General features: G+C 36.3%; 1 protein-coding gene across 1 annotated transcript in view; it reads right to left on the bottom strand.

The window, feature by feature from the left end:
• Positions 1-207: 207 nt before the first annotated feature.
• The window catches only part of nsg2 (neuronal vesicle trafficking associated 2), a 28,910-nt gene continuing 5,339 nt past the window's right edge, over positions 208-23,778 (bottom strand). Inside the window, exons 3-5 of the mRNA XM_055051681.1 lie at positions 19,390-19,500; positions 3,700-3,810; positions 208-1,632 (exon numbers count right to left, since the gene is read on the bottom strand). Coding sequence (XP_054907656.1) covers positions 1,441-1,632; positions 3,700-3,810; positions 19,390-19,500 — 414 coding nt within the window. The 3' untranslated portion in view covers positions 208-1,440. The remainder of the gene's footprint in view (positions 1,633-3,699; positions 3,811-19,389; positions 19,501-23,778) is intronic.

The raw sequence follows: 23,778 nt of genomic DNA on the forward strand, positions 1-23,778 counted from the left end.
TTGCAGACATCAAACACACAGGTATTTTCCTTGCTCTCTCTGTGTTGTCAGTTACAAACCCTCATTATTTTGTATAGAACAAACAAAGGAGGAATTTAATTTAATGTAGCAAAATAAAATAATAATAAAACAAACAGCTACTGCTGATCACCTTGAACTGCCTTGGAGCTACAAGGCAAACATTAAATAGGACTGACAGACGCTCAACACAGGTCACAGCTTGTTTTATTCTCAATTCAAACAAAGAGAGCAGGGACAAAGTTGCACACTGAAAATTACGTCAGGTATCAGCACATCTAACAACATCACAATATCTCACTGGAGTGCTCTTGACAACATATCCAACATTACAAATTGAGAGGAACAGAAGCATTACACAAATAAAATGTAGCTGCAGTTGAAGCCCATCTATGAAGGTAACAGTGGACAGCAGAAGAGTCTTGGCGAGAGACAGTTATGTACAGCACATCTCATTTTTAAAACATCATGTTTCAGAAAACGACAAGCCTTGCAGCAGAGGCAAAATGTTGAGAGATCTAATCAGAAAATATAACCTGTTACTACAATGTATACACACAAAGCTCGGCTCAATGTAAAATGTATGTACACTTTAGGGGATAGCTGGGTTTATGGCACAGAACACTGAAAATCGTGATTTTAGTGTACAAGTTATCAAACATCAACAATAGACCCATAAATGATCTTCAACTGGAGCAGCTATGAATGTGGTTGACAGGCTGATTTTCTTCAAATGCAAAGTCAGAGATGTGGGCAAAAAATGTTTGTTAAATACAACTTAAAAAATAAAGAAAACAGGAATTCAATGTATCTACAGTAATACTTCAAAACACTTGAGAAACGAGAGTTAGAGAGAAGCTACACACTAAAGAAACATGACATTTCGCTGTGACTGGTGGCTTTATACAAAGTATGGCAATCACTTACAAAACATTTATAAATTAGAATAAAAATGAAACAGAGTAATAAATTAAAGGAAAGCATAAAAAGAGCAATGAGTGGGCAGCATGTGCATGTATGAACTTTAACTGGATCTCAAAGTTAAGTCTTGATGAAAATGAGCATACAGGTGGCCAGACAACATGTTCAGATTATGTCTTAGAGTATTTTCATGTCTCTGCATGTCCACAGAGCTTAATGTAAAAGGAACTCCGTTCAGACGAGAAAGAAAATACCTTCAAGAACAAAGAGAAGTTCTGTTAACTTGTGTTCAAGCACTGCTGTTGCAATAACTAAAAATGACCTAAAATCTACACTGAATCAATGTCTGCATGCAGGATTTTACTCTATATTTGTTGTTTCTTTTGTCTACGGTTCTAAATATTTACCAACTTGTCTGTGTCTCTGCATACTAATCTACCTTCATTTTTATTTTGTTTTTATTATGTTCATGTGATTCTGTTCACATCTGGTTCAACAAACTCAGTGACCCTCGCCACTCGGCGGTTTAGCTTCGTGGCCTGCTGCCCCTCCGGGCAGCCAGGGGGAGACAGAGTGCGAGGTGGTCTGCTTGGCCATGCTGTAGTGGCTGATGACCGTGTAGAAACGACCCCGTGAGTTGGCATCTTGAGCAGCATAGTAGGCCTCAAGTGATGCAGGGATGCACCGCTTATGCTGTGAGAAGAAGAAGAAGCAGATTTATGCATTAAACCAAAGTATTTCTTCCCTGCACCTAATTTGGACCATCAATTCTAATGTCATTTCAACATATTTAGTATTGTTCCTCTGTTACAGGTCAACTTACTAAAGCTGCCTCCAGTGGCACTCAGATAAAGTTTTGCTTGTCTAGCTAAAATAAATATGGAAAAATTACAAGATAAACATTTAATAAATTGATGTAGTGTAGAACTACTAAGCCCAACACAAACAGAAAGATGATCTCTTAACATCTCATCTGCACATTTCCTTCAGTGTTTGTATTTTGATCATTTGGTCTTCAGTCCCCCGTATTCATTATTGTGCAAAGCTCTTGCCATATATTTAATTCGTTTGTATTTAGGCTCTTAGTTTATTCTTGCATTTTGTTCTTTGTACATTTGGATTTTGATTTCTTAGATCGGTGCTGATTGTCAGTTTCTCAGTTTTTTCCCAGTGTTTATCAATCACCTCCCTCAGCCTGGTCGTTTGCTCCCAGCTGTTTTCCATCCTCCGAATTCCTTTTGCCTTCACTCTGTTTCCCATCATTCTCTAATCGATTCTCCTGGTTTTCACTATCATTTCCATCTCTCCTCAGCATTTAAGCTCCTCATTGTTTTTACTGAATCCTTCTTTTTTCTATTCAGTTCAGGGTTCTTGGACAGTCATTTATGTTCTTGTAAGATCTTTATTAAATAATGCTGCTAGATTTGAACCTATGTTTTGCTCTGCATCTGGGTCCTTCCCAACCAGTCATGCTAGTTTCTATATGTCATGCAATCAAGCACTAAGGAAATGTGTGTTGTAGATCTATCTATGTTGAAAACAACCGTCATGCGTTGTTTTTAAACCCATGGCAGCTTTACTGGATTTGAGGTCAGGATTAGTGAGAAACGTCAATCTTTCTCCCTGGATATTCTGGCTTTAATCTAACAAAGGACAAAATTTTCATGTTTTCTACCTTAAAGCCAGGATATATTGAAGGACATGGAAGGTGACCTCCTCCATTACACAGTAACTTGGTTCTGCATCAGTTCATATACCATAAAATAACAATTTTTTTCTGCAGCAAATTTTTGAACAGTGCTGCATCTGAGAGCTATTTTCTTTTGACCACAGCCTTATGGAAAGCCAGTATTTTATACTGATTATTAAATAACAGCTACAGGGCTACAATGTCTCTATTCACTCCTTAATAGCTATAGCTAATAACTTCTGGCTGCAGATTTAATAGCCTGCGGCTGCTTAGTAAATTACACCTGATTACACAGGTCATAAGAAAGTATCTGGTTGTCTAGAAACTGTGAGTCTCCTGTAACTTAACCTTTGAGTACAAAAGAGGTCAGAAATATCTTTTTTATCTGCGCTCATAAGGGACTGAACTCACCCTTTTTTCTTTATTTAGATAGGTGACAAAGGAAAGATGGGGAAAGTCAAGGGCACAGAATTGAGGGCTTTGCTCAGGGACACTTCTGCTAGCTAAGAGTACAGCTTGACAAATTACCATAGCTTAAGTGACTTTTAAGGAACGCTTCAACAAAGAAGAAAATTATCATCTTGATTCTATGGTAAGTTTTATTGATACATCATTTTGCAACCTTCCCAAGAAGCTTGTTTTTAGACCTTAGTGTTTGACATACTTCACATATGAGTAAATGTACAGTTTACATTTACGGCTACGGGGAGGTGGTTTCTCACCAGAATATGAAAACAGATTATTTCTTTGATGTTTAACAAATTAACAGTGAGTAAAGAACAGATATTCCCTCACTGTACTAATGTAAAACAAGCCCTGTTGTTGTTTTTCTTCTTCAGAACACAGTTGTCTTTATCTGCTGAGCAGCTGACTGCTGTACTGAGATTAGTTATGTCCCTAACACGATGCCAAAAAAGAAGACAGAAATCTGGGCAACAGACAATTTTTCCCAAGGAATTGACAGAACTGAAACTGACCAACATAACTGAAAATATATGCCAAAGTATGACCCTCCTCTCCGTTTCATGGTACTCAAAAGTCACCTTTGCGAGATTATTCAAAGCTGTTACCTTATAAATGAATCCATCTGGGCAGGCGTGGTCGTAAGTGAAAGCTTTATAAACCACCAGGAACACGATGCAGGCGAGGAAGGCCAAGGCCAGGATGATCAAAATTGTCACCTGGAGGGGAAACAAACACATGGTCAGTGTGTCTGTCAAAGTGGTACGGCGGATTTGGTGTGTTTATGCAATAGTTAGAAAAATGGAGTGTGTGCACTGGAGTGTGTCTGCATGCTGTCATAATAAATGATAAGGTGCTGCTGACTGAGGTCAATGGCTCCTCGAGGCAAGGTGTTCTGTTGAGCTACACCTTGGATATCTCAAGATGAGATACACTTTGAAACTACCTTGTTTCTATTAACACTGCATGGTTCAGTGAAATACAACATAAAAAATTACTGAGGTGAATCAGAAGACAGGTTACATCTTTAATCCTCTTGTTTTGATTTTGTTTGGATTTGATTTTTCTGGCCTCATACGCTGCAGGATTAATCTGCATATGAAGTGGTTCTTAGTGAGTATCAACCACCTTTAAAACATGCACTTTAACAAGGTTGTCAAAGCTTTTGGAAAACACAAATGCTCATCGTATCACAGATTCTACCGCCGTATTTTGCAGTTTGCATCTGGTCATTTTTCACATTTATCCCTCTTTTCACTCCAATCGTGCCTGGAGTGTCCTTTAACAGCCCAGTTCAGACTATTTACAGACATAAAGATATGCTCCTTACGATACTCACTTGAATAATAAAACTTTAACTACATGACATTAAATCCACTTGTGTACCTCTTGAGACTGCAAAAAACAAAACAAAGTCAGGAAATAAGGAAGCAATAACTCAAATTAGCCCTTTGACTTTTTGCACGGGAGTTGCAATAGAAATTTCGTTGAATCCTGTTCAATGACAATAAATGCTATTCTATTCTATTCTATATGTCTATAAGTTTTAAATGGTTTGTTGTAACAGTCTAATCTAACTGACTTCCTCAAATTTGAACTTTACCCTCCTTGAGCTGCTTTTATTGAAGGTAACTATAAAAATAAAATGTTTTGGAGGTGGATTTAATGGAAGTGTGTAATCTGACTAGACTGTCATTAACCATTTGACATGAACATTGATACTCTTATCAGTTCTCAAATGTCTCTTGAGCGGATTAGGAAAGTCAATACCACACAAAAGCCCTAGCAAATATACCGATGCAAATGCAGATAAAGTTGTAAAATATTATTTTCCCTGGTAGACAAACTAAAACTGCTGTTGGCTATAACTTAAAAAAGGGAATGTCCCTTTAAATTTTCAACTTGATATTCTGATTTTATAAATTAGAGTGAACATTTAATTAAAATTATGCAAATCAAGTTCAAAGGATAGCTGAGTTATGATCACATCTTTTCTTATCCTCAAAAATAAAAGGCAACTTCAGATTTTGGTTGTAATACAGCTGAAGAAACTAATTTTCCATGCATGGCTGAATATTTCTAATGTTCTGTTTTCCATCCTTGACTAGTGCTGCAGCCATTTTGGATTACTGCTCTGCACACAATCTGTCACAGTGAGATGTCAGAGCAATTACACAAGTAAGATCATCAGTCTCCAGCAGTGTTATGAGGGCGGACAGGGACACGCACGCTAAGTGACTGTTTACCCGGTGTCAACTGAGGGACACGGCTCTCACCCTTGGTTGCTTCTGACACTTCTGCAAAATTACATCTCCCCAGATCATGCAGTGCCATACATTAAAAGGATGCATTTAAAGTCACTGTGACCCGCCTTTTAAAACTACAGCAGACGGGAAGTGACTGATTAAGACCCGCTCAATGGCTTCTTTTGAATCGATCGATAGTGATGGAAATTAAATGTCTTATTAAGAAGAGAGATTATAGTAAAGCCTCTCAGATCACTGAGGACGCAGCAGAAGTGTTTACTATCTGTGTACTTTGTTTAGACACATAAAATAAAGCCTCCAGATTATTCATGCCTGTGTACAAGTAGCACAGAATAAACCTGATCTGACTTTATCAATAAATTTGCAATGTTCATGTCAAATGGTCAAATATTGTCCGAATACCAAGACCACCCATAGTCTTCTGAGTATTATTTTTCAATCATATTCCAGTATCTATTTTATGAAAAAACACAGCATATTATGCAATCAGCACAAACAAAACCACCTTACTTTTTACAAAGTATTTAATGACATTTAAAGATGGGAAACGATAACTGCTTTTAACATTAAAATTAATGTTCATCTTAACTGCACCTTCAGTCAAAGCAACACCTCATACAAATACATACTTCACTTGTACTAAATAGTTGCTCAAAATTCCCTGTTGATGGTGCTGTGGTCATGTGGAGCACAAATCCATAAAAAATGTGACCTTTCTCTATTATTCATGACCTGACTGAACTCGGCTGTAAACCTAAGGATGTTGTCAGAGCATCAGCACAGCTCAGATATTATTTTCTCCATGCATGTTATGACACTATTCTGCAGGTTCCTTGTTTTATTCTTCAGGATAAAACAAAGGGAGTGGACACATTTAGTATCACTAAGCAGAAACCATATATAGGAGCAAAACCCCAGGGAACACTAAAAACAGGAAAACTGCCTGGAAACAGAATTATAAACTATTTCCCATGGTGCAGTTAATCACTGCACCTCTATCACCACAAACACAACCTGCTTACTGAGCATCATAGATAACAGTTTGTTTGTCTTGAATGCAGGTGGAAACAAACAATATAAACACTAATCAGACAAAAACCAATATAAAAGTACCACATGCTGAGAAACGCCTCTCTCATCATGTTACAACGAGGTTCACATGGTTGGTGCTTTTAGGGTGATGTACAATGCCAATACCCTGAATACAGTGTTTGGAACAACATCCAAAGTGGTTGACATTGGCCTCATATAACCAGACTGTATTCTCTCAGTGTGCCACTGACTTGTCCTAATGAACTCCATCAAACTTTGAGCAAACTTTTTTCAGGAGTGGAGCCTTTTCCCACTAGCATTCATTGGCAATAACTGTGTACAGTGTAAATTACCACTATGTGCATGAATGATTCATTGATAGTGTAAAGAGCTTTGGAGACTTTAGAAAATACAAGAAGTGGAGGACATTTTAGTAACTCCAGGTATTTGTAGAGGCTTTCCGTGAGTTATCCTTGGCTCATGGACAACTCATATGATTTTTTTGTACTTCTCAATCAGACACTTGGCCTGGACCATATTGTTACATGTGGCTTAAGGAACTTATTTTGTTCTTTCCACTCCAAGATTATGTTCTAAAAGTTACAACTCTGTTAACCTTTTTGGCTAACGGGGCCTGAGAGCGTAGTTTGCTTAATTAAAGATTTTTATTAAAATGGCAAATTTATGGTCAAATAATGAATTGCATTTTAAGTTCTCAAACATTTTAGCAGTTTTCTGTAGATCTTTTAATAATTTTTTGAATCTAATTTTATTTGTTTTTATTTAACTTATATTCCTTGTTTCAGCTTTAGTCGTAACTTGATTTATAGACTAATTCACTACCTGCCTTTTTTCTTTAAACTACCTCAGTGTGAATCAATTTTTTTTTGTAAATCCTAGTGAGTGTTATCAACAAAATACACTCTGCTTGAATTATTTAGAGCTTCATGATAAATGAAAAGTTCAAAGGCATTTTCTAAATGGCTTTTTTCACAGCTTGTTTCACCAGCATTTCCCATATGATTGGCCTTCTTTTTTTAATAACATTGTGCGTTTTCAGAATGCAACACACCACCCACGCTTTCACCGCTGTAAGCTGACGGGCCATATGGAGGAGCAAACACCTCATATTCTCTGAAGGAACAAGAGTGTGTGTGTTTGTGGACATGGACGTGTTTGTGTTTGTGTGTGTGTGTGAAGGGTGAAAAAGAAAGGTGGGAGTGTGACAGTAGAGAGAAACTTATTTGATAAACTGAGTGACAGAGGAGGCAAAGTGAGATATGAAAGCAGGAGACAGAGACAATAAACCAACAACAGAAAGGCAGACAGAGTATGAGATCCAGAGGTAGATGTAGATTCCTTCATCTTTTGGTTGCAGCTGTGAGAGGTGGACAGGCAGGAGACAATGCTGATGCAATTTTACCTCCTATTGACAATAACACATTTCAAAATGTTTAAAAACAGGTTTTTATGTTTCACTATTACATAAAATTTCAATAAAAACTTTTGTAAAAAGCAAAAACATTCTAGCAACATGAGTACTTTTGTAAAACACTGCATGCTTGTAAAATAAGAATATGTTAGGTATATATTAGCTGGATGTGAAATGAAATGTTTGGATTTTTATGTTTAGCCAATGTAAAATGAGACCTTTCATTGTTTGAAACAAAACCAAAGAGCTTAAATGAGATTGACCAAGTTAAGGCAAAGGCCAGAATGTTAATCTGACTCAACATCTAAAAGCAGACAGACTATAAGCACAATGCCCTTTCAAAAGATAAATTATAGCAATCAGACCTAATTTAGGTTCAATATCATTTCACCAGCAATCACCCTTGTCTAGACAATAGTTGTAGTATTGATTAAATGTAGTCCCAGAATAATTTCCACCAACATTTTAACACATTTCTATGTGACTATCTTGTTTTGAGGAGTTAATAATAATTCATAATTGGGCAGATGTGGCCTGGAATATTAATATGAAAGCAGTACAATTTGTGTCAAAGTGATTTTCAGTTCAGAGGCTGTTAAATTCAGCAACTACCATGGTTGTAAATATTCCTTTTAAATCTGATGATATCTGCTGTTGGCTAAAATGCTTAATACAAAAGTACAGAAGGGATATGATTTCACTGCAGTAGTTTAAAAAAGGAAGTTAAAATGAGCAAACTCTGGTCTCTAACTGGGTGAGAAAATTATCTTTACAATTTCTATTCTGTTTTGTAAGACTGGAAATGCTGGTTTTATGTCTGAACAGTGAAGATTTGCAGGTTTTCTGATAAAGAAGATTTGGAAAAAATTTTCAGATCAATCTTTAAAAAAAGTAAGTCAAAGCCAGTGCTGTCATGAACAGAGTTAAAATCAAATATAAATTGTTGTGTTTAAATAAAAATCAATGCATTTGTTAAGCTTTATTCTTTAGAACAGTGAAGATGAGAAATCAAGCCTTGGAAATCAAATGGCTTTCAGTCCTAAAGTTCACATTTCCCTACTGATCCAGATCTGGAAACATTAAGAAAGAAAAAAAAGTTTTCTTCAGACTTTTCAAGACTGTACATAAACCTTGACAGTTCTATCATTCATTGATTTTCTTTTTCTCTTGTGTTTTATGGTTTCATTCTACCCAAATATTCTCAGCAAAGAGAGAATTTCTGTTTTGTTTTCAGTCTGCCGAAACAAAGACGAGTGACAAAGCAGAGTGTCGTGGGAGACTGGTGCCTGTGAGCCGAGTATCTGAGACAGGCTGGTGGGATGTCAAGGAGGCTCTGGAGGCGGATTTGGGCTCTCGAGGACGGCTTATCCGGTTGACACAAGCACGGCTACAGTAGTCAGGCAGCAAAGTACAAACACTCCACTGTCGAGACGCATCATGTCTCTGATGAAAACACGGATTGGTTAAAATGTCAACTTGAGGAAAGTGGAGATTCTGCTTGGGTGTAAGGTCGACCGAGGTCAGCCGAGGTCAGCACATGAGCACAGATTCATCTGAAGTCAACTGGCTACTACGTTCACACCAAAAAACAATAACTAGCGTTTTTTTTTGTTGTTGTTGTTTTTATTTTGATGGGTGTAAAGGAATTTTCCTCATGTAGAACCTCATTTTTTCATGCAAGCACATCTCTGGGATTTACGAAACCCCTTCACCAACTGTACTTCTGCATATGCTTGGATTCTAAACTCAGGTTTTTAGGTAAAAAAGCCTAATTTCTTTCAGGCATGATCAAATATAATCTTCCTCTCTCTGACTATGCCTATGCAGAAGTTGCAATTTTTTTCCACTTGAATATCCCCCACCACTTTGCAATGACAGCAAAGAAAGAGTGGCAGGATTTTATTTTTAATCTGAACAAGCTTTCAACAGAGCAAATATTTTAGATTCCACATATTATTCTTAAAAAACACAAAATAGAAGAACTTTAAATTCCTAATAGCTATAAAAAGAACATTAAACATGTAATAACTGAATTATACTAATTTATTAGTCAATTTGATTCAAAATAATAAAAAAAATATTTATTTGATCAAATGTCAAATAAAATCCAGCAGCTCACGTGCTGCACAGGGAGATTTAAACCCCTAAACACCAGAGGAAAAGAGGGATGTGGCCTATTTTTCCTGAAGATTTGCACAGCCTTCATTTAATCCCAAAAATGATTTTTAAGTAAAGTTAGGATTATATCTGAAAAAAAATCTGACTTTACTGCATGTCAGATTTGTATAATGAAAGTTGTCTAAAAGCACCCAGACACCTTAAATCTGACCATCCCATAGATGACTTCAGGACTTTAGATAAATCCAGAAAAAATCTTTTATTAAACGTTTATTTCAAAATACACTCTAAAATATTTTAAAATCTTAAGACTGGAGAAAAATGCAAGAATGCTCTCATGGGCTGTACTAAAGATATAAATCACCAAAACAAAGTTGCATTTCACTGAGAATCCATAAAATATTCCCAAATATTCCCCCAAAATGATGAAATACTAGTGTCAAAAAAGACAGAGCAGGAGGAGTGTTTCTGTAGATTATTTCAAAAACAAATGTTTAGGCATGTTTAATGTAAGCTTTGAAGGTGGATTCGCAAAGGACATCCACAGTCAGGCTGTTGAACATTTTTTTCCTCACTGAGTCAAAGAGAGGACAACTACAGATTAAACTTCCCTTTAATCTGTAAAGTAGAGTTAAAGTGGGGTCTTTGCCTTCTGCAGTTGTTCCTGGATTACTTTTGCTCATCTCAATCATTAGTAAATACACACTAGATTGATTAATAATAAATTAAATTTTTGATTCTCAGTGATTATCTCAAAATTGTTTCTCATAATCCTTAGTTGAAGGTTTCAATAAATAAAAAATATTTTTAAAAAAATAAATCCCATTCTTCTAAAATGTAATAAAGTTTGGTCAAGTTGAATTCATTCCTCATTTTTATTTTTGATCAACTGTGGGAGATTTGTCATTAAAGGACAAACTCACAAAATATGCATGGTCCAATAACACAGTGCATGCTCAGCAGAAGATGGCTGCTAATTATGCTAATGTAGCCCAATTAACCTAGGTCTCTATGGAGACTAAACTTCAAAGGTTATATCGATGCACAATGTCACGTTATTTTGAGACTCTGCTTGGAGGAGAATGTGCTCTTGGGTAAAACAATCAAGCAGCAGGTGGGCTGAAGAAATGAGACATAAATACAAATCAGGAAACGTTAAAGAGATAAAGACACACAAACAGATGCAAAATGATTAAAGGTCAAACATCTACCAACCCCAGAAATCCATTCTTTTCTCTTAAACACCAGGATCTGAAGTGGTTCATGAAAACTTACTCTTAATCTAAAAGGAAGAAAGAAAAGAGATATTGATGCATAAAACACTTTGACTACAGCGATTGAAAGAAAGTTTAAACTATTTTCTCTTTTTATGCATACTCAGTACCTTATAATTCATATATTTAATACAAATTTCCATACTATGATTTTTCCCCATCCATAATTCTTAACTAAGAATAGCAGTCATTACAAACTACAGTATATCTACCTGTCACTTTTGGTTATTAATGTTCATTTTTTTCCCCAATATTATTTATTATGCTCATTTTTAAAGCAGCTATTGGCACTAACACCATTTGCTTTTTCAGCAAACCTTCAGAAAACCATTTCAGAAAGTCGCCCTTTAATCCACTGAGCACTGACAGCCCAATAGCTGAGTCAGAATAATTTCAAGAAAGAAAAGTGCTTAGGAATGAAAAATGACAAATAAAAGTAGAAGTGATGAAAAGAGACAGATATTCCTACTTGGAGACATTCAGAATGTAGAATACAGCAAGTGGTTAAATTATGAGAACCATTAGAGACTGAAAATATAAAAACACCACATTTTGAACAACCAGACAAATGAGCATCCTTCTATTATTACTGCCTGCTGGACAGGCGCTGACTTCCCTGGGTGCTCAGATATGATGTATATTTTTATACAATATCCATTTGCCAAACTTGTGATGAAGTAACAATTATATGTTTTTTATATGATGCACCTATAATCCTTATGCATATATTTTGAGTCATTTTTTACTTCTGTTTTTACTTGAACAAAAAGCTCCTTAAAATGGAACATTTTATGTAACACAAAAATAATTCAGAACCTTCTTGTTTTAAATTTTAATTTGATAGTAAATAGGAATGCAAACATTTGGTAACTTTTACTTAAATTCAGATTTGAGACACATTACACATTACATTTGTTTGTGAAGCAAGAGTAACCCAGAAGGCATTAAACTGTTTTTTACCGACGTCATGATGGAGTCAAAAAGTGTAAAGAAATTGGATTCCTTTGTTTCAATAAGGCAGACATGTGAAGCCACTTCTATGTTTTGCATCACCAATTAACGGAAGATGCATCTTCTACAAACATATTGCTACTGTTACTTTGTTTCCTTTAAAAAATTAGAGAAGTTTTGTTGAGCAAGTAAAATTAATTTTTCAGCTATCAAAGTTATGTTTTTATTTGAAATTATTTGATAAAACCACATTTTCCTCTTCTGTATTGTCAACTCAGACATTTTTGGTCCTGTGCTTAAAAAAATTGAAAAAAAAATTGCAGACAAAAAATTGTCTGCATAACTTAAGATGTTATGCAGACAAATGAGAAAATATTTAAAGTTGCCAGAAATAAAAAATCTTTTAATCACAGCCAGTGTCTTTAGTCTCCAGGAGGAGAAATCTGTCCCACTGGAGGTTGTTGCAACAAAGATTGTTGCAACATAGCACCAAACCAACCAATTGCAACAGTTATTTTTAAAAAAGCACTATATTAAGGAATCTTGAAACTGCAGTAAGGAATAGCTGATGGAAATTACGCAACAACCCACCTACACAGAGTTTATTTCTGCTAGATGGAGAAACTCCTGGCCCAGAGATTAAAGTTGTGCTTACACCTTTCCACCAGAAAGCTTGTTTTTCCTTGGACTGTTTTATAAGTTTTCTTTAAATAGTTTTAGCACTTTTTAGGTCATATGGTAAAAACAGTTAACAGCCTTAAAAACACCCAGCCAGATATTTTTCATAGTTTGTTTAAATTGAGGAATGGTGAAATCTTCAGTTAAATACAGTAAAATGTGCCAACAGCAAACATCTTTTTCTGACTAATCTTTTGTTTTAACACATGATCAATTTGAAAATGAAGACGTGACTATAAATATTTGCTTTGTGGCTTTAAAACTGATCTTGAATTCTCTCCTAAAAATGTCAATATTTGATGTCTGCAGAGCTTGGAGCTAACCTACAGAAGATGAATCAATTGTGAGGACAAATGTTAAAGTAAGAGGAAACAACAGAGAGTGAGAAGTGGCAGGTCAGACCGTTCCTCTGCAGTCAGCCCGTTTCCTAATTGCTCCCCTGGCTCAGCTTGTCAGAACAGGAGCAGCAAAGTGAAAGACTTAGGCAGAGGAAAGGGAGCGCCATGACCTCTGACTTTGTTCCTTCATTTTATCAGTCTGAATTAAATGTCATGTTTGTGTTCTTCATGTTTCCACCTACATTGTTGGTGTTCTCAGTCGGGAACATTTTGCCCTCATGAATGTTGTTTTTGATGAAAGATTGATGCATACATTTCTAATAGAAGCTCGCTTTCATGAAAAAAAAAATATGTGGAAGAAATTAGCAAACATGATTTCATATCTACAAAGCTTTGATAATTTACTCATGAAACTAATGCAGTATAGAATAGATTTTCTTCCAGTATTGAGCTCAATTCAGTTTTTATCAGCTCTAACTGGCTTCTTGTCCCTGATAACTTCAAATCATGATGCTACTATCACCATGCTTCACCATGGCATTTTTGTCAGTGCTAATTTTCTGCCATTCATATTATTTTGTATGTACGGCAACAAGTGCACTTCTGGTTTTATATTATCAGATCACATTCCTCCACATGTTTGTTGTGTCTCTGAAATGGCTTGTAGAAAACTACAAAACATAAATTCTTCTGACTTTCTTCTAACACTGACCTACATACTGTTAATCCTCCATGTTACAATGCAGTTTACAAGCCAAGTGATCTCCCATGGTGCGTGATCCATTTTTGGTAGACCGTTAGCAGCAGTTAACAGATCATCAGACGAGGAAGGAAAGATGATCTGATTTGACATTTTACTACAATATTGTAAAGGAAAAACTGCCTTTTATGAAGTTAATGTTTGAAGTAATTCTTCATATGTAACATGGCTCGTCTGTAATGAAATGTTCAATTTGAGATGTTCCTAAGATGTTTTGCCCCGAAAATATTTGTAATTATAATATGAACCTGTTGAAATACAGAAAAAGTTTCTATGATTCCCTCATCCAGTCTGCTGAAGGAAATTCACATACCATGTTCTCCAGACTTATTCAACTCCCTTGCACCGTTTCTCCTTATGTATCCCACTTCTCTCGGCAACAGATGGATGAACTCTGTTACCTCAAAAGTTGAAAACATTTTCAACTGCAAATGTCTCCTCGTTTCGTTCCAACCAGTGTAACTAACGTTACTGCTATTTCCACTTTCTTCTTCCACACTTTTCAGCTTCATTATCAGTAAAATTCAGCTTCATTATCAGTAAAATATCCTCATTTATCCATAAATCCAAGTCCTTTGCTTGTAAATTAGACCCTCAACCTACAAAACAGTTCAGATTTGGTTTCCCTTCATTTTTGTCTCTTATTACATTATTTATTCTCCTCTTGCCTCCCGTTATTGTTATTTTCAATTCTAAAAGAACAAGATCCAATAAACATCTAAGTTCAGTTGTTTGATGTACAATGTTTCTCAGACAGAACCAACAGAAAGCTATTCTTATCCTCAGAAGTACTTAAACATCCCCTGAAGTTCAGTTTTTGCTTGAACAATCTGAATCTTAGTATTACTTGTGGTGTTGTTTTCCTCTATTGTTCATTTGAGAGTACGCACATGTGCATCAGTGTGGGTGTTTGAAATCCAATGAAGGCTTTGAACACTCCCTATAATCAGTGCACTGTTAGTCATCTGCAGAGAGCAGGCAGGCGGGATACGTGAAACTGGAAAATGTGTACGGTTTCCAACCTACAGCGGTAATTACCTTCAACCTGATGAACAGAGAAGGCCTTTTGTGGAGGCGGCAGCCTGCAGAAAAGCTTTTATCTGAAGGTAAAAGTGAAGGTAATAATGGGATAATTGTTTTGGAAGATGGCTGTCTCTGCTACTTGCAAAGCCTCACTATCTTCTGCTGGTGTCTGATTTGGTAGTGAAAGGTGTAAAGGGATTTAAAATGAAGTGTGAGTTCTTGTATGAACTTCAAGTGTGTGTGTTTCAGCACTTCTCTTATTGTAAGGTTAATTTCTGCAACAAATATTTTCATTTGGGCCCGACCCAAATGAAAATATTTGTTGCAGAAATTAACCTTTGCCTTCTTATGGAGCCCAGACTCCATAAGAAGAAGTGGTATTTATGATTAAGGTGGGAATTGAGTTTAAAGGTTAAGAAAGACATAAGCGTGCGTGCGTGCGTGTGTGCGTGCGTGCGTGCGTGCGTGCGTGCGTGCGTGCGTGCGTGTGTGTGTGGTGTGTATGGGTGTGTGTGTGTGTGGGGTTGTGTGTGTGTGTGTGTGGGGGGTGTGTGTGTGTGTGTGTGTGTGTGTGTGTGTGTGTGTGTGTGTGTGTGTGTGTGTAGATATGGTGAATTTTGGTCACAGTTAAAAGAAATGGAAGTAAAGTACAAATACAATCTACCTTTCACAAACCTCCACAATTGCATCTTTTAAGCCCTGCCCTGCAGGACTAACCTTGTGCTGTTTTTCTGCTTCTGAAACACAATTTTATGCTTTTGCTTCAGGGGAAAGTCAGCGGTCTGTAAAAAACAGCAAAGGTTGTGAGGTGACTTCCAATCAAATATTCCACAAAGAGGCATTTTGCCATTTAGTCCTTTGATGTAGGACGTTTAGTTTCAGCGGTAGCATGTATTTGTTAGCGTGTTACTGTGTGTAATAGGGCTTTAAAAATAGATAAATATTTTCTTAACCACAGACTGCAGGAGCTGAGAATATTGCCAGGAAATGCTTAAGATGGCTCAATAATGGAAAAAACAAAAACAAAGGATTCAGGACATACTGGCTTATAATTTTCACTCAAAATCCAGATTAGATTAAATTCGGCTGTTTCCTCCTTTCTACTCGTTGACCGTTATTTCTATTACTCATTTAATTTTCTAATTGACAAACTGCAAATTTTATCTAGCTGCAAAACTGTCATAATCTAAAATAACTACAACTAATGACCTTAATGCAGTGATAAAGGCAGTGTGCATGGATGTTGATTGATAATTAATAATCAAGTAGCAAATAGTTTCTCGTAATAAAATAGGATGTTTAATTGTTGATTGTTTAAAGAGATGAATGAGGCACCTTCATGAATATGAAAATTATATCCAAGAATGAACTACACTTGTAGACGATCATTATACATTTTCTGATTATATTAAATTTTTCTATAATGATATCACTCAAGGAAGATGTGTCTGATGAGTTTATTTCAACATTTCCAGTCATGACATCATCATCTTCATTTTTCCTAAAAGATTTGAAGGCATAGTTCTCTTACAGTATGCTAACAAATCGACAGCCTCATTATTCTGTATGTGGTAAACAGAAATATTTTTGTCAATCCAAACTGACCTGAAATAATAAATGTATATTATTAGACAGTGAGACTTTGTGTAAATATCTGCTTTGATCCGTGTAAAACCTGTTCAGTCATTATAATCTTTGAGGCACTGAAAGTCTGTCATCTGGCAAGAATCTCTCAAAGTTCAGTTTGATCCAAGTGCCAGGAAACTCAGAAGCTTTTAATTTAAATGTCTGATTCTTAAAAAGGTGGGAAATTGTTTCCTCTAAAGCTTTATATGGAACAAAAAATGCCTGGAGAGAAAAGACAGAGAAAAGACAGCTTCTACCTGCTGGGAGTATCAAGAGGGACAGAGAGGAAGAGAGGAGTAGAGACAGGCGGCAAGGGACGAATCAAGGAGACTGTCCTCCCTTATGGATCAAGAAAAGGAGGGAGAGAGTACGGACTCTTTAAGCAATGACAACTCAGCTTGCTATAAGGAGAAGTTTTACTGTGAAAAATAGAGGAGCTGGGGATGAATGGATCTGGTGAAATGGATAAGAAGAAAGTTGGATGGCTTTCCTGCTATATATCGACACCAATTTTTTAGAGGTTTAAAGGTTGCCATTGAAGATTGTGCTATAGTAAGTGGTTAAGGTCAGCAAAAATGACATATCATTTATAAGTAAAAGTGTACTGTAACAGCTTCAGTGGGGAATTAAATAAAAAAAGATTAAATCAGGAAGATGTCCTGCCAGCAGATACATATGAAGTGAAAAGACGGACACGAGAGCTGGGTAAAGTGTTGGGAGACAAGGCGGAGAGGGAGGGCAGATTAAAGAGCATTTCACAATCTGAGCTCTTCATCCATCAACACAATCTGCAGGACTTAGAAGAGAGAGATGTGCATGCAAGCATTTCGACTGGAAATGTTTGCTCTGCACAGAAGGGCGCTTGTCGCTCTGTGAACTACGTTTGTGGATGTTTCTGTGCCTGCAGAATCAGCTCCGTCTGTCAAGCGAAGAAACGGTTCAGCTCAGCAAACAAAAGTAAGAGACATCGCACAGAATCACAGAGACTGAAATCCATTTTTACCAAACAAAAACGGATGTGGTGTGACAAGGCAGAGAGGATGGAATAATCCACCAAATCCGAAACAGAATAAACTTCAAAAACAGGCCAAAAAATTTCTACCAGGAGTCTATAATAATTATAATTGTAACTCAGTCATTCCTAAAAAGGATCCTAGTTCAAATCAGTCCCTTGTTTATTAAAATCACAAATATGCTGCATCTACAAGTCTACAAAAAATGGATTAGGGTATTTTTTGGATTTACTGCTGTTTGCATCTCAAGCCCTGTTTGTGGTTAAAAACCACCGTTTAGGAAAGAAAAGGTTTGCACTGAAAAGGTCAAAGCACAATGATACAACAAGATAACTCAAAATATATGGCAACCAGTCCAACGGATCCAAGGAAGTCACACATTGCAATCTTTAGTGTCTTATGGCCAATATAACTTTGTAATGTTATTTCAGAGTTGGTGTTTTTTTATAGCGCTGAGGCCAACAACAGTAAAACAGATGGAGGTATTTATAACGTTTCTGAAAGATAAACGGTTCTCGAAGGAGCCATGCCAACCCTTCGCATCACACTAGGCTTCTCAAACGTGGCCGTACCTTTATTATCTGAAAGGCGGTATTTTGTAAACATTCATATTTTTAAATTCTAACATAACTAGACAAAGAATATAAAATTAAAGAGGTATACTTTTGAAAAAGCCTCATTTTCCCTCCATTAGCACATTGTACATGTCTTATGCCCTCTTTGTAATTGTTGCCTCTGTCTTTAACAGAAACCTTTCAGATGAGAGTTACGCTTTTCATTTGCACATTTCTGTTCGCGCGTTTCCTCGTTTGCTCTCTGTCCGGGTTGCCATGGAGGGATTTTTTTTTTGCTGCCATGACAACATGAGATCTTTCTGGTCTCCCGTGACGACAGAAAGACGGTGTTTTGGGTCATGCAGACGTTGTGAAACAATGATTGTGTGATTCACACAAACACACCGCACACGCACAGTGCTGGAGTCACATGTGTTACTCTTTTCCACTGAGATGTAAAACAGATAAAAATATGATTTGCAAAACACATAAGGACAGAGAAAAACAATACAGAAATGGTTTTTTGCCACCATATTTTTTTTTTTCCAATATGACACATTAATACATTTAGCTGCACCAGAATCTGACTAACCTCAACATGCACAGCTTGGTTTAATGATCTCAAGAACAATTTCCTCTGTACAGCTGTCACCATCAACACCAGAGCACCACAGGGCTGTGTATTCGGTCCATTTCTATACACACTTGATATACTAAATATCAACTCATCAGTAACCACAATGACATGACTGTTCCTTTCCCACTCAAGACAATATCTCTGCCCTGGGCTACAACAACACATCACCCACTCTTTCAATATAGCATAATTTGTTGCACCTATCTAACCTTATTACCCTCAAGATGCAAGTACAAGACCAGCAGGTGCAGCAGGGTCTGCTTTGAACTTGAGACGGTCGCATCAAATGTATAATAACAGATAGTGAACTCTTGGTAAATAAATTATTCTTCTTTGGTTGGAATAAAAACGCTGTTCTTTGAAGAGTTTGTATTTCAAATTTAAGAAAAACTGGTTTAATGAAACAGTATTTAAACACCAAGCTGCAGCTGGTTGAGTGAAACATCTAGACCTTCAGTTTTATCTGAAGTACCTGCAATTTTATTAGTTACTTCAGTTATTAAAGTTTGATTGTGGGAGGAGAAAACAACACACTATATTTTTTTGTAATCCCAAAGGTTTAAGAACAAGAACAATAACATTTTATTTTTATTACCTTGAGTCTCTCTGAAACCCCATCGGTGAAGCTGATAGTAAACTCCTCCACCTTGGGAACCTTCAGCTGTTTTTTCTCTGTCTGGTACTCCGTCCGAGTTTTCACCACCACCTTAAGAAAAAAAAGAAAAAAAAACAACATAAAATTTAAACACAAACAATTTTTCTCAAGCTTTTCATACAATGACACGGCCTCATGTCTCAGAAATGCTGCTATTAGAAATCAACATATTAAAAACATGGATTAAATATGAACACTCCAGCATAAATATTTGACTTTGGATGAAACACAACAAGTTAACAGTAAACTGTATGAGTCAACTATAATCCATGAACTGATGACTGGAGGGAGGACATGGGTTCAAATCCTGTTCTGCACTCTTTCTGCATAAAATTTGCAAATCTGTTCACACTTATAAAATTTGATTTGTCTTTCAAATTTTGCCTGTAAGTATGAGTATGTTTGCATTATTCTTTCTCTTGTATGTTCTTTCCTTTACTAAAAGGACTGAAATGTGACATCAGTGAACATTTATCAGTAATTAACCTCATTATTATAGATGATGAAAATTCACCACTGCAAATGGACACAGTGTTTAAGCTGCTGTTTTGCAATCCCTGGATAGTAATCCCCAAGATTAGGGGTAAGTGATGTTGAACACAGCAAAGAAAAATGGGGTGGAGGAAAAAAGAAAAACAAGGCCAATGTCTCAGTGTCCTTGTGGCTGATTGTGCTGCTGCTAAGCAGCTCACTGTCACTTTGAGACAAAGCCAGAAACTGCTGTGCACACAAACCGACTCCTCTATCTGAACAACAAAGCTTTCGTTTTGCTCCACAATGCTGTTATCTGGAAGCTGAAAGCTGCAGTAGGTGAATGCGGCGCTTTTCCTTGGACTCCTGAGGCACAGATCCCCGTGGCTGTCGGTACAGCAGCACAAAATGCCTTGCTTACCATTTTTAATGTCTAAAATTATTATTACAACTTTCTCATTCTTGAAGTCATTTCACAACAAAATGCTCAGAGCTTTCATGTTTCAAACACAATGGGGTTTAGGTTGTTTCATTACATTTTCCCCACCTCCACATCTTTGTTTCTTATTACCCAGTGAAGTGGCTATCAATCAACTTTAGCTCATTTTCACGCGTCTTTAGCCACCAGCACCACCATCTCTGATTAGAAAGGTCCCACTTTGTTCTGAAAACCAACAATTTATGAACACCAGCCTTTTTCAGTGTACAATGTCAAAAGACATATTTAAAGTTATTAATTACATTTTTGTTGAGGTCATTCCTGAGCACATGCATTTTGTAGGTTTAGTTCAGCTTTTGCTGTTTATATATCCTTGAAGGACACGAACATAGAGATATAGATACATTTAGCTTTATGCTGATGGTACATTAAATCTACCCAAATGCAACCTTTAATTTACATCCATTAATCTCATCCTAAAATAGGTCCTTCTGAAACACAAACTAATGCCTATAAAGCTGCCCCACAAATACGAAAGCAGGGTATTTTTAGAGCGATTAGAAAAAGACAGGGACAGCAAACAAACCCATAGATCTGAGGTGGCTCTCATCCATGATAGTGGACAACATCAGGACTAAAGACTATCTTACCCTCATCAATAAATTCATGCCGGATTCCTTATTTATCAGGTGTGTCAAGATGTGAAGATCCAAAACAAAAAAGCAAGTTTAGAAATTCAGTTGTTATTTTTTTTCTGATATTTTTATACACTTTCCTGGCTCAATAATACTATATATATCTCGCAAACAACAATCACCACAATGTTTCCCCTGCTGCACCTTTTTGATGTTGCTGCCTTATACTGGCTGCATTACAAAGCCTTGTCCTACCTGTCCTTTCATCTCTTGCACGGTTGCTCACTATCTCTTGATTTTTTTTCTGCCAGCAAGACTTACGGTCCAACATCAAGAAAAGGTAAGCTAATGTTTGCAGCTCAAGCAACACTTCAGCCCTGGAGAATCTCATTTTCATGAGTAATGTTTATTTTAAAACTTTGAAAGCTTGTGACCTTTAAATGTTTCTCTGTAAGAAATGGAGTTGCATTTTGATTTGTTTTAGACAGGCATGATTTATACCAAAAACATGCAAGAATCTTAGGACCGCAAAACATAAATGCACAAATTGGTTATTTTAATGTGATGACAGGGCTGTCCACTAAAACCTGCAAGCTTGGAACGGAGATTATTTTGTTAAAAACACCCAAAAAGATCTTTAGAAACTCTCAAGGATGTGCATAGATTTGAGGTTTAGGTTGAATGATCTTTATGTAAGAATGGCAAGAACAAAGCCTCTGTTTAAAGAAAGAAACACAAAGATCCATTTGCAATTTGACCAAAACCATTTAGCAAAAGATTAGATGAGACTAATGAGATGAGATTTCAGTCCCTGTATGTCTGAATAGCCAAACAGACATGCCACAATAGACTCTACTGTCTGCAAGAGATGGATCTACAAAGTATCAAAAGGTTGTAATGTTATTTTCATATTTTTATTTGTAAAAAATAAATAAAATAAAAAACTAAAAACCATGCATTTATATTTTTAATAAGTATGTGCTACATAAAATCCCAACAAAATAGATTTGTGGTTGTAACATAGCAAAATATGTAAAAGCAGAAGGGGTATTAATACTTTTGCGAAGCATTGTGTTTCAATGCAGTGAGCTGATGAAGAATATTTAAATGTTCCTTTAAAATGCCTTGAAAGTTTCAACTGTGTATTTGAATAAGTGGAGAAGAGAATGTGGCATAAAGATGAGAAGAATTTATATTTACAAGAAAACTCTTTATCTATATATGTTTATTTCAGTTTTGATCTTGCTTGCAGGAAATCCATCAGAATTCCTCTTTCTGAGTCTTTCCCAGTGTGTTATTCCTTAGAACTGCTGGAGCAGTGATTGCTGTTTTATCTGTAATCCCTGGAGAGCAAGCTGTGGGAGTGGAGGTTTTTGGCAAGGTTCAGTGTGGAAGACAGCTGCACAAAATCTTTTTAGTTTTTTTCTTGGCATCTTGGATTCTTTTGTTTCCTTATGAATAAAGGTGTAAATAACATGTTTTATAAATAAGAAAAAATGGAATCTCTCTTTGTTGAAGTACTGCATAACAAGTTCCAAGAGGATCAAGTGATATTTTAATCAAAGATGATGAATGTTTAATCAGCCACTCTTTTATGTTGTCATATTTATTTGATTAGAACTACAGACACTGGCGTTGTTGCTTGGCTTTGGTGGGAGCTCAGAACGTAAATATTAACATGTCATGTTTCAGAGCAAATATGGACAAGAAGGCCTGATCTCCTAATCGTCCATGCATTTCTACACGATGGCAAATCCACTCATGTTGGATTTGCAATCATATTTAGTTTCCACTTAGAGAATGTAGACATAAATCACAACCTGCTCCCACAAAAAAGTAAATAAAAAAGATACAGGCCTGAAAAGTAAAGATAACTTACGTATTGTACTCTCAACACCTCATAGTAAACATTATGAAGGTGAACAACCTCAAGGATATTATTGTCGTGGCCTAAACAAAAACAGATAATATGTATATTTGTTTATTTCTGTAGCACCTCTAACAACTCAATTAAAATAAATATAACTAGCCTTTTATTTTTTATATTTTATGTTTGAAGAATGTAATATTCATTCAGACAAACTTCTATTTAGCATGTTTTGTTTCTCTGTGGAATAAATAAGATGCGACTAAAACGTTAATTTCGCTTCGACTTCAAAAAGTAGGAAAGGCAACAAAATGCTCGAGATGTCATGCATGTGATTTTTAAAAGTCAAGAAATTATTTCTTCTGAAAATAATTAAAAAGAATTCAACAAACAGTATAGGGTAAGGACTCTTTTTGTTTTTTTGCCCATCACATTACACTGAGGATTGCAATGCAGGGGAAGATTAATTAATTTTAAAGGTTTTTATACATCTTTTTAGCATTGGCAAGAAATGTAAAATGTTTTCTACATTTTAAATGCGACTAATAATGTTCAAAGAAGGAAAACTTTCTGAAGCCCAGTTGGCAACCATCTGGAAAATAAAAGCAGCAGTTTGCCTTCTCCCAATATCAGAGGAATTAATCAGTCTCTAAGTGCAGCTAGGATAAAAGTGCAGCACAAACCTGGAGTAAGAGTAGCTTTCAAAGCAGCTCAGCTGGGTTACACACTATCTAAACACAGAACACTGAGAGACCATGAGAAAATATACAGCAGCTACAGCGCAGTCCTCCACAGGCAGTGTGTGTGTTTATGAAGCTGCTCAGAACCAAATGGGTCATATGAGGTCCAGGACTGATCATGTGAGCCACAAATCAACCCACTCAATCAACCCACCAAAGCTTTGGGGCTTTGGTGGG

This window comes from Poeciliopsis prolifica, unplaced genomic scaffold (genome assembly GCF_027474105.1).
Source record: "Poeciliopsis prolifica strain line A6 unplaced genomic scaffold, Auburn_PproV2 SCAFFOLD033, whole genome shotgun sequence".
Classification (NCBI taxonomy): Eukaryota; Metazoa; Chordata; class Actinopteri; order Cyprinodontiformes; family Poeciliidae; genus Poeciliopsis; species Poeciliopsis prolifica.